This window comes from Cyprinodon variegatus, unplaced genomic scaffold (assembly GCF_000732505.1).
Source record: "Cyprinodon variegatus isolate N-32 unplaced genomic scaffold, C_variegatus-1.0 Scaffold678, whole genome shotgun sequence".
In the NCBI taxonomy this organism is placed as follows: Eukaryota; Metazoa; Chordata; class Actinopteri; order Cyprinodontiformes; family Cyprinodontidae; genus Cyprinodon; species Cyprinodon variegatus.
In genome coordinates this window covers 457,819-467,622 of record NW_015151131.1, presented here as the reverse complement: position 1 = coordinate 467,622, position 9,804 = coordinate 457,819, and the positions used below count along the sequence as shown (strand labels likewise).

The window sequence follows — 9,804 nt, the reverse complement described above, 5'->3', positions numbered from 1 at the left end:
CACTTTAAATCCGGTGAGTGTTTCTACTGTTCCTCCTTTTCCTTTCCTGTCTAAATGACCGCATGCAGATATGCCCTGTTACCGATTTATTTTAGTCTACCTTTTATCCACATATCTTTTTTCTGTCATTTCTCTGCACTGTTATGCTAAATAACCTGCCTGTTATTAATTGAGTGATCTTGTCAGCTGTGAAACTCTAATGCTTTTTTTTTTATATTTGTTTTTCCCAATCTGCTTCTTTTGCCCTATTTTTTTTTAATGGCTAAAAGACAATTGAAAAGGTCAAAAAGATTAAAAGAGTCAAAATTGCATTAAAGGTTTGTACCAATTTCTAAAATGCCCGCTGAGTTCAACTTAGTCTTGTCGTTTGCACGGTGAAGTGTTTGCTAAGGTCTTTTCAGTTAACTAACCCAAGTTGTTTTTTATGTTTTTAATATTATTGTTGAAATTTTTAAGCATTTCACTTTGATTTGAATGAATTCTAGAGTTATCATAACTTTTAATATTGCAGTTTTTTTTTATTGCCAGCTATAACTTTGATAATGTATTTATTAGAGTGCTTTGCTAAAGTATTCACACCCTCGAATATCACATCTTCTCTCCTTACAGTCTCAGCCCTGAGCTTAATTGTGAAATCATAGCTGTCAGTACTTTGTAGAACCACATGCTGCTGCTTTGCACATGAGGAGCCTTTTTTTGTTGTTTTTCATTAGTTTGTGTTTCAATGAAAAGCATTTTTTGTATCAATTTTTAAGGTCTTACCTTTATTTTCTTAAATATTTCAAATCTGTGCTGATTACATAGAATAAATCTTCTTAAAGACAGATTCTCACTCCTGAGCCGCAGAGCTTTGCAGCTCCTCCAGTTTTCATGAACTTTGTTTGATCGTCCAGGTGATGCTCGTCCTTCCCAGTCTGTTGGATTACGTTGCCGGACTCGTCTTGTTAGATGTGCAGTTATGGCAAACTCTGTTTACCTATTATTATTACTATTCCCCTACCCTTTAATCGGGACAATTACAAAATAAAATTACAAAAAAAGCCAACAACATAGAAATATACTTGTTGTTCATCTGTTGTTTTTTTTCCCTACTGGACTGATGGATATGTTAAAAGTTCTGAGGGTAATAGCACAACTGGATTTAGACTTAATTAATGAAAATAAGGGCATTATATTAATAAATTAAGTGAATTTGAACACAATTGGTTGTAGCGGGTATAATAAAAAAGATATATTGGAGCAAATTGGAGCTGAATACCTAAACTTTGCATGTTTAAAATTATTTAAAAAGTCAGAAATGATACATTTTATTGCAACAGATTTGGTCTATTTCAAAAAAATAAAATAAAAAATCCAAATAAAATCCACTGCTTTGTCTGAAGGGAGGAAATGTGACGATAAATGGGGAATGAATACTTCAGCAGGACATGGTTTCTGTCAAACGGATGATGTTTGTTAGCGATGCTACAGGATGAACGGCGGGCGTACGGATGGAAGAATCAGCCACTGAGGGTTACTGATGAGGCGTTGTTAACTGAAAAGACTTGCAAATGCTCAAAGCATGCATGATTCTCTACTCTGATCTACCCTTTGTTTGCTTATGGTTTTACTAGTAGTTCAGTGATCAGAAGTATCACAGCAGGATCTTTGGATCAATACTGTGAGTTTCAAATTCTGTACGGTTGTTTTTTTTTTTTAGATAATTTTTTTATATTTCCTATTTTTTATTTTTTGCACTTAAAGTCCCTGTTTGGCAGATCTAAGCTGCTGTGTATGAGCTTAGTGTTGGCTCTGACCTCCATCACCTGTGGCTCTGAACAGATGGCAGCAGAATCCCTCCACTCTACGGCTCAGCACTATTTAAAACCTCCCATTGGCTGGAAATGTTCACATTTCCATTGGAGGAGGAGTTGGATAAAAGCCAGGCTCGCTGATGTAGTGATATGTTCAGGTTTTGAGCCCGTTTGAAGCATTTCCTTTCTTAGTTGTCATATTTGGCAGTGCAGTGCAGGATTTCAGCTCATTACAGCCCCCCTTTCTCTCTGCACTCTCCCTTCTCCCCACACCTGTCCTCCTATAGATAGTCGTCTTGGCTCCACCCACTGTTTCCTTGTTGTTTTTTTTTCCAAATGCATGGCTTCCATGTGGTGCTCCCATCTGCCCCCTTAACCCGCCACGTGCCCTGACCTCAGCCACGCTGCTGCTGCATCAACGCTGCTCGCTCTCACCGCATGTTCTCCTGCAGTGCGTCGTCACTACATGGGATGATGTGCAGACATGTGGTCACTGCAGAAATATTAACGTTAAGATGCATCAGTGTCCTGTTAAGCAAGCTTTTTATTCGTTTTGGATAGACACAGGGATGCACAGTGTCAAAGAAGGGGGATAAAACTTTTAAAACAACTTACCGTAATGATTTTTTTTATGTTTTCTGCTGCTATGTAGTTGGCAGCTTTTCTGGCCAATAATTCTGAGTTTGTTTTCTTTCCCCAGATCATAAAGTAGAGTAGAATATGCAGCTGATAGATCTTGATATTTCTTCATTGTATGTATAATAATAATAATAATAATAATAATACATTACACCTCAGCTCGTTATTAGTGTCTCACTTTGTCATTTTTGGATTATTTCACTGCAGCTAAAAACAACCTCAGTTTTTCTTTATAAATGTGACATGTTCTCTGCAGGGAGCTGCAGCATCCCATCATATCCTCCTCTAAATGTTGTTTATTAGCTTCCTAGAAGCTTTTTTTCTGAACAGGAAGGTGAATCAGCTGCATTCTGATGTTTTACTTTCCCTCTCGTCTGTTTTCAGCTGGTGCTGCCAGAGTATCTCATCCATTTCTTCTTTTGTGTGATGTTTCTGTGCGCTGCTGAGTGGCTCACCCTCTTCCTCAACCTGCCGCTGCTGGCGTATCACGTCTGGAGGTGAGTGAACCCAACAAACGCTTGTCTTTTCCATAGATAGAAATAAAAGCCGGTGTTTTTAAAGGAACTGGTTTGTGTTGTGCTGTGCTGCAGGTATGTGAGCAGACCGGTGATGAGCTGCCCAGGCCTCTACGACCCAACCACCATCATGAATGCTGACATCCTAGCCTATTGTCAAAAAGAAGGCTGGTGCAAACTGGCTTTCTACCTGTTGTCATTCTTCTACTATCTCTATGGGTACAAAGATTTACTTTATCTTTTAGAAAATGCACAGAATCTTGCAGACCTTTTCTCCACTTTGTCACCGTACTGCAAAAATAGTACATTCATTATATCGTATGACGATGCAAAAATATATTTTAAAATAGATATTTGGTGCTCCAAGTCTGTGACAAAACATTTAAAGACTGATTTTGAATTATTACTTTTGCAATAATTATTTTAAATACTCATTTTAATGAATAGAATAATTTTGAGAATCGCTTCTATAGGAATAAATGATGAAAGAATTGCACATTTCATATACATTTAAATAATGGCAGTTTTCTTTACATTTTCATGTGTTTTTGCATTAAAAATTGGAGTAAATTAGGGCTGGGCGATATGGCCTATACATGTTTAATTTTTTTTATTTCTAATTATTAATGGTGGATGACGTTGTTTTTCCAGGTGGATCAGTAAAATAAGTGGTCCTCCTAATTGTCAATCGTTCTGGTGAAATGTTTACGTAAGGCAAATCTTCTTTTGGAAAGTAAGCTTGTATGAACGATGCAAACAACAAATTTTAAGCAGAGCGTGCACGAGCCCATTTCTCCGCCTGCTCTAAAATTTGCAATTTCTTTCTTACACGTTTGATAGGCGTTCCCTCTCTGGAGCGAGTACAGGGTTTTGCATGTGCTTTTTTTTTTTTCTTTTTACAGTTGAGTAAAATTTTTCTTTTCAAAAATTTGCAAAAAACTCCTCAGCTATACCTTTAAAGAAAGCAATAAGTAGAAACGGGGCACCATGTCAGTGGCTTTGCACAAAGTGTCCCTGCTTGACCGTTCGGACAGATGATCACTGCTTATTGGTTCCCGTTGGTCGCATAACTCCTCCTCCACCGTGCGGTGCCGCTGTGACAGCAAATCCCATAATGCTTTGCGAGGAGAGCTCTCCGTGCAGAGCATTCCAGTATATATCTGCCTCCTTTGAGGCCTTTCTTTTCTTCTCATACACTTCGTAGACACTTTCTCTTCCGACCTTCAGCCATTTTCAAAGGACCGCGGTGAGAAAGCTGAGCTTCAGTGACTGAAACCATAGCTCACCTCAGATATACGCCTGAAAGTGAGCATTTGCAGGAAAAGATAGCTAACGGGACGAGCACATCGGACGGCCTTATGTAGGCATATCACCAGAATGATTGACAATTAGGAGGACCACTGAGTGAGATGATCCACTCAGAAAAAGAAAAGAAAATCACTATCTTTTAATTTTCCCCTCCGGAAAAGCAGGCCGCAGTTGCAGCACACTAGAGACCTTTAAGCATAGCCGTTCCAAACGACAGATTTTATTCCTTTTTTGAGAACAAACCTCTCACTCACCTGTAGTTATGATTTTTGCTGTTTCATGTGATGCTGCCGCTTACCTAACCGCAACCTGAGAGTTATCCTGCAGATACAGTAACGCTGGGGAGCCAAAAATGCACCGTTATTTAATTTCTTCTTTTTTTTTTTTCACCCACAACAAAAATTTAATAAATTTATTGAAATTAGTTTTTTTTGCCTAGGCCTAGATTAAAGTATAGGTGGTTTTTGTTGCAGGTAGCATAACTGCATACGACATCATTATTTATTAGTCAGAGTGAGGAAAACTGCACCCCTAGTTTACATTTGGAAAAAAACGATCTTACTGTTGAGTTGTTGACGTATAACGCTGTTTTTCTCTGTCTCTCTTTTCTTGTACAGAATGATCTATGTTCTGGTGAGCTCCTAAAGAGGTCAGGAGGATCTGCCCCTACAGTAATGACCAGACACTATGATCCAAGTGCTGGAACACTGGACCTGCTGGAGACCACTGATGAGCAACACCAGTCATTTCAAGTGGACGAGACCCCCCCATCCCCCCACCACCATCACCCACTCACAGTGCAGAGAGTCATTGGGAAACTGTTAGCCTCTAAAAACTGTCGGCTGCAGCATTTCCTTTCAAATGCCACAAATCTGGAATCGCAGACAAGTTTCTCTTTCCCCTTTTTTGTTTTTGGTATATTTTTTTTTTAATGTTTGGTTTGGATAAAATTAGTTTTCCATTTGAGCTGGGAATCTATTCTGCTTGTTTGTTTTTTCATGTATAATTTTGAAGTTTAACAGCTGCTGTTCTCAGACCGCCTGGTTTATTATCTATAAGATCGTAGCTGAAGAAGTGATGAAATAACAGAAAAGATATCCAACAGTCTTGTTTTTTTTTTTTATTAAAACTTTAAATATTTCAACTCCGCCATGTTCTCCATGTCCGATGTTTAGTTTCATCCTTTGAATCCAGAAAGGTTAAACGAGTTGAAGTGGTTTCTGTTGTAAATTTCTCCTTGCTGCTCAGTTGAGCAAAAGGTGGATTTAACCGTGAAGTTCTTCTGCTCAGAGAGTCATAGCGCTTCAGTAGCTAGCAGCAGATGTGCCATACTGGTGACTGTATATTCTTTTTGTTTGAACATAAATAGTCCTCATTGTTAGCATCTCTGGTCTATTTATTGATCTCTGGATTTATTTTTTTCTACCCTTTGTGACGTCAAGCACTCCTGAAATGTGACTCATCTCCACCAAACATGATTTAGTCCAGTAAAGATCATTTAGCTCAACTTTTCACTGGTTTGGGAATAAGTTTTACAGGCATTTATATGCATCATACCTTTGTTTGATTTAAGAAAAAAATATTTGAATCTACAATAAACTCCTATTATCAAAATGTTTTTTTATTCTGCCATGTAGTCCTAGAATTTATCTACTCTTCAATCTATGATCTTTAAACACAAAAAGCAAATTTTAAAAGATTTACCAGCATTTTGAGGATTAAATAAAGATCCAATAACGGCAAATGTACTGAATATTTGAATGACATTTGCTAGTATAGATTAACTATTATTTAGTATCTAAAAAAACAATTTGACCTGAAAATAAATAGATTTAACAGTCCATATTTTTATTAAGACACTGAAGATTGAAAAAGAAAATTGTTACATTTAATCCAAAGGAATAACCAGATCTAAGCTTTTGGCTCATTTAAAAGCTCAAAAGAAGCAATATATTATTCTTTAACAGTTCACCTCTTAGAGGTGCAGAAAAGAAAGAGTTTCATTCAATAGTTTTTTCCTCTCTGAGTCAAAAACATTTTAGCCAGAATCACCGAGACAGCGATCGCCCATTGGGAGCCTCTCTGGTCTCATTATAGGCAGCATACTTCTCCCGAAACTCATGCAGAAAGTTGTACTGCTGCAAAAAAAACAAAAAGAAAACATTCAATCATAAGCAAACAGCTTAAGACAAATCCCCAAAATCCAGCCTCACCTTCACAGTTTGTATGGCACTTCCCCCTCTGTGCTCTCTGAGGAACTCGATGGCTTGGTTGGCAGTGAGTGTCGAGGAGAGCTGGAGCAGCAGGCAGGCGGCGACTGAGGAGACGAGTGCTGAGTTACAGAAAACGCCTAAAGCTAAATGAAAACATCGCCTCATAAAGGTTGGCGCTCCTTACTTAAAGCAGATCGTCCCAGGCCTCCATAGCAGCTGAAAGGGGAAAGAAAAAATAAAAATTAGACGCCAAACTTACAGGCAGAGGGTTCAGTGGTGACCATAACACAAAGATATCATCATCAGTAGACATTTTGAATCTACTTGAGGTGATAATCAACCTCTGATGGATCAAAGTGTTTGTTCATCGCCTCTGGAAAGCATGATCCTCTCATCAGCAGTTAAACCAAACAAGATAACCTTCAATAGTGATAAAGAATAAGAATTTTAAAAATAATTGAACTTTATTTACTCTCACACTGGAAATTCACCTCTGCAGTTACCCCATTCCCTTAAGGAGCAGTAGGCTGCCACTGTGCGGCGATGGGGGAGCAATTGGGGGTCTTTGCTCAGGGAGCCAGAGTGGCAGTCTGTGGGAATGAGTGGGACCCAAGTGCAATGCTCTAACCATCACCTCTCCTCATATTATATAATGAAACCTTTAAAGTTCTTTTTAAATAGGAAATAACTCATTATTCTACTGCATCTTCCGCAACTTCCCTGACACAGTTCCAAAAGCACCTTAAAACACACCTTTTCTCTCTTGCCTACCCTTCCTAACCCCCTCCCTGTCCCTACCCCCCCTTACTTCACCTCTTGTAAAGCGACCTTGGGTGTCCTGAAAGGCGCTTTATAAATCAAAGTTATTATTATATGTATTTTGCGCTGCATTGAAAGTTTCCATATCAATGCCCAACATTATTTTTAAACTGGTTTTCCTTTCCTCCTGCAACGTTTACATTCTGATCACTGCTCTTTAGAAATGGTTATGTTCATTTCACTTTAATAAGCTGTAAGCAAAGTGATGCCGTTTTATATACACTGAGTATACAAAATGACAATAAAGTTAGTCTAATAGCAGTTCAGTGAAATGTCTATTGAAGTTCAGCTGAAGCAGCTTCAACAAAACTCAAATGAATAATTTCAGAAATGGTCCCAAACTAAAAAAAAAAAAAAAAGGGATCAAAACAGGAAATGGAGCGAGCGTTCATGTTTTCATTTCCTCTAATCGTGACGTGCTGACTATAAGTGTAAAAACTCGCTTACTTTGACAATCAGGCTTTAAAACCAAAATCTTCAAAAAGTGTTCCTTAGATCTAAATTCAAACTTTTATATTTTGAGAATGCTAAAGTTTCCCTGTAGCCGTACATCATGAAGCTCAAACATTAGTTCATGAGAGGCAGGGCTCCTACTCTTTTTTTATTTAACATTTCTATGTTTTATTTTTTTTTCCCAATGAAGCAGCTCAGCTGTCAATCACTCTTTAACAAGTTCCAGTTTTTGTATTTTTTCCCAAGTATTGGAACACATCTGGAAAAGCCGAATTCAAAGGTTTTATCCCATCTTCTACATATACCAATGCTACTTTTTCTCCTTAAGGAAACCCATGTTGGTGCTGATTTTACTCACTGGATCACGGTCCTCCTGTTGCTTTCAAGGCAGCGCTGCAGCTCCATCAGGATCTGGCAGCACTGCTCTAAGTCGGGGACGTCTCCGTCGGGGAAAGGCGTGTGGTGCACGGTGAAGCCTTGCTGCTCATAGACCTCCAGGAGGGTGGGGACTCTGTAGATGTGAAGCTCCCCTCTGGTGCAAAGGACGAACAAGTCCTGCACCCCCTGGTTCTTCAGCTCATCTGAAAACAGGAAGCAAAATCTGGGCATCAACAGGCTTTCCTTTTTTTGTAAATATATACTAATTAAATATATTAATTAAAAGCTTGGAGAGAAAAAAAGAAACAATACAAAATAATAAATAAAACATTGAACTTGACGTCCAGGATTCATGTATTTTGTGATTAATTGCCAGCTGAGCAGATTATTTAAAGCCTCACCAACATCTCTCTGCAGGGACCTACGGACATCTTTAAATTTGCAACCTGGAATAAAGAGAAAGTATTACGATGCAAACATTGGTTGTCCTCACGATTTCAGGTGAGCAGGATTGTTACCTGGTAGAGCACATATTCCCAGGTACTGTGAGCACTCAACTATAGACAGAGGTAACCTAAAACCAAAGTGGAAACATTACATCATCATGAGCTAAAACCTGCTGGTTATAAATTCTCATTTCAAATGATTTATTTTTCTTTTTTTTGTACAGTTTATCATAACAAACCTCAATGTATTTAATAATAAAGATAGATCAGGGAGGAAGAAGCTGATTTCAATGAGAGGCGACTATAATACTGACTCAGAGGGACTCAGTTCAAATGCAAATGACTCTAAAAATGTTCTTTTAATTCGATCAAACCTTCCACCTCCCAGCTATGCACAGCTTTCTGCATCAAATCACTGGAAATTCACTGAGGTTGGAACAAATGGCTGAAAGGGGATGAAAACTTTTGCATGTTGAGCTTCATTTACCAGCTAATGTGGAGCGGAGTCAGCTGTCCTTCATCCAACTCCTCATCCTCAGAGGAAGAGTCAAACTCAGTCGTCCTCATTTCTGCAGACAGAAAGCTGTCACAATAACACAATGTTCAGATCAGATCATTTCTAAATTAATTTAGCAGAATTAAACCGTCTGCTTTTTATCAGGCATCATTTTTAATATTTTCCCACAATGTATAAAACGTGTCTAACGAATATATAAGTTATACGAAACAAAACAGGTTAGACATAAGTCTATTTTTATTTATTTTTTTAAACATGCTAACATGCTAACGTTAGCTGATTGGACTCTACGTCAAATTGAACAGTTTAAATAATTAGCAAAGCAATCATACATACAGCAGACATAGAAAGTAAATAGTTCTTAAGATATATATACATATATTTCCATACTTTAAGGTATTTTCCACCTTTCTCGCTCTCTTCTTGTCTAATTTTTTTACAACCGAGCAATTTAGAAACTACAATTTGAAAAAACACCCTTCAAAGCTACCATCCAATCAAATCAAAGAACGTCCATCTAACCCCGCCCACAGCAAAACGTCACCGGCGCAAAGTGGCGTTCGATTTAATAACCTGGGCAAATAGGATGAGCGGAGTAACAAGACGAAAAACCAGCCTTAATTTTACATTTATTTTTCTTTTCAATATATATAAATTAATAAAAGAGATTTTTTATCTGAACTGAGAAAAATCAAATTGTGAGAGAATAATTTTTTTCTAAAA

General features: G+C 37.9%; 2 protein-coding genes across 4 annotated transcripts; one reads left to right on the top strand and one right to left on the bottom strand.

Annotated features, from left to right (window-relative positions):
• Nucleotides 1-6: 6 nt before the first annotated feature.
• On the top strand, nt 7-5,877 carry cnih1 (cornichon family AMPA receptor auxiliary protein 1). The gene is made up of 5 exons (XM_015394204.1): nt 7-13; nt 270-317; nt 2,817-2,929; nt 3,023-3,166; nt 4,873-5,877. Exons 3-5 carry the CDS (start codon nt 2,859-2,861, stop codon nt 4,898-4,900), a joined length of 243 nt encoding a protein of 80 aa, XP_015249690.1. The 5' UTR covers nt 7-13; nt 270-317; nt 2,817-2,858; the 3' UTR covers nt 4,901-5,877.
• A 210-nt stretch (nt 5,878-6,087) lies between these two features.
• On the bottom strand, nt 6,088-9,578 carry cdkn3 (cyclin-dependent kinase inhibitor 3). Of its 3 annotated transcripts, none has more exons than XM_015394214.1 (8): nt 9,472-9,578; nt 9,052-9,147; nt 8,637-8,692; nt 8,520-8,564; nt 8,099-8,321; nt 6,653-6,684; nt 6,469-6,572; nt 6,088-6,390 (listed from the first exon to the last, which is right to left on the bottom strand). In XM_015394214.1, exons 2-8 carry the CDS (start codon nt 9,129-9,131, stop codon nt 6,304-6,306), a joined length of 627 nt encoding a protein of 208 aa, XP_015249700.1. In that variant the 5' UTR covers nt 9,132-9,147; nt 9,472-9,578; the 3' UTR covers nt 6,088-6,303. The 3 variants fall into 3 exon arrangements, with proteins under 3 accessions (XP_015249700.1, XP_015249699.1, XP_015249698.1); XM_015394213.1 differs by having other exon boundaries at nt 6,090-6,393; nt 9,489-9,507; XM_015394212.1 differs by having other exon boundaries at nt 6,091-6,393.
• Nucleotides 9,579-9,804: the final 226 nt, after the last annotated feature.

Coding starts and splice junctions, on each gene's coding strand:
- cdkn3 (XM_015394212.1), bottom strand. CDS start 9,131: ATGAGGACGACTGAGTTTGACTCTTCCTCTGAGGATGAGGAGTTGGAT. Junction 8,322..8,519: donor GTCCCTGCAGAGAGATGTTG/GTGAGGCTTTAA, acceptor TCCTGTTTTCAG/ATGAGCTGAAGAACCAGGGG. Junction 6,685..8,098: donor AACAGGAGGACCGTGATCCA/GTGAGTAAAATC, acceptor TTCCCCTTTCAG/CTGCTATGGAGGCCTGGGAC.
- cnih1 (XM_015394204.1), top strand. CDS start 2,859: ATGTTTCTGTGCGCTGCTGAGTGGCTCACCCTCTTCCTCAACCTGCCG. Junction 2,930..3,022: donor CTGGCGTATCACGTCTGGAG/GTGAGTGAACCC, acceptor GCTGTGCTGCAG/GTATGTGAGCAGACCGGTGA. Junction 3,167..4,872: donor TTCTTCTACTATCTCTATGG/GTACAAAGATTT, acceptor TTTCTTGTACAG/AATGATCTATGTTCTGGTGA.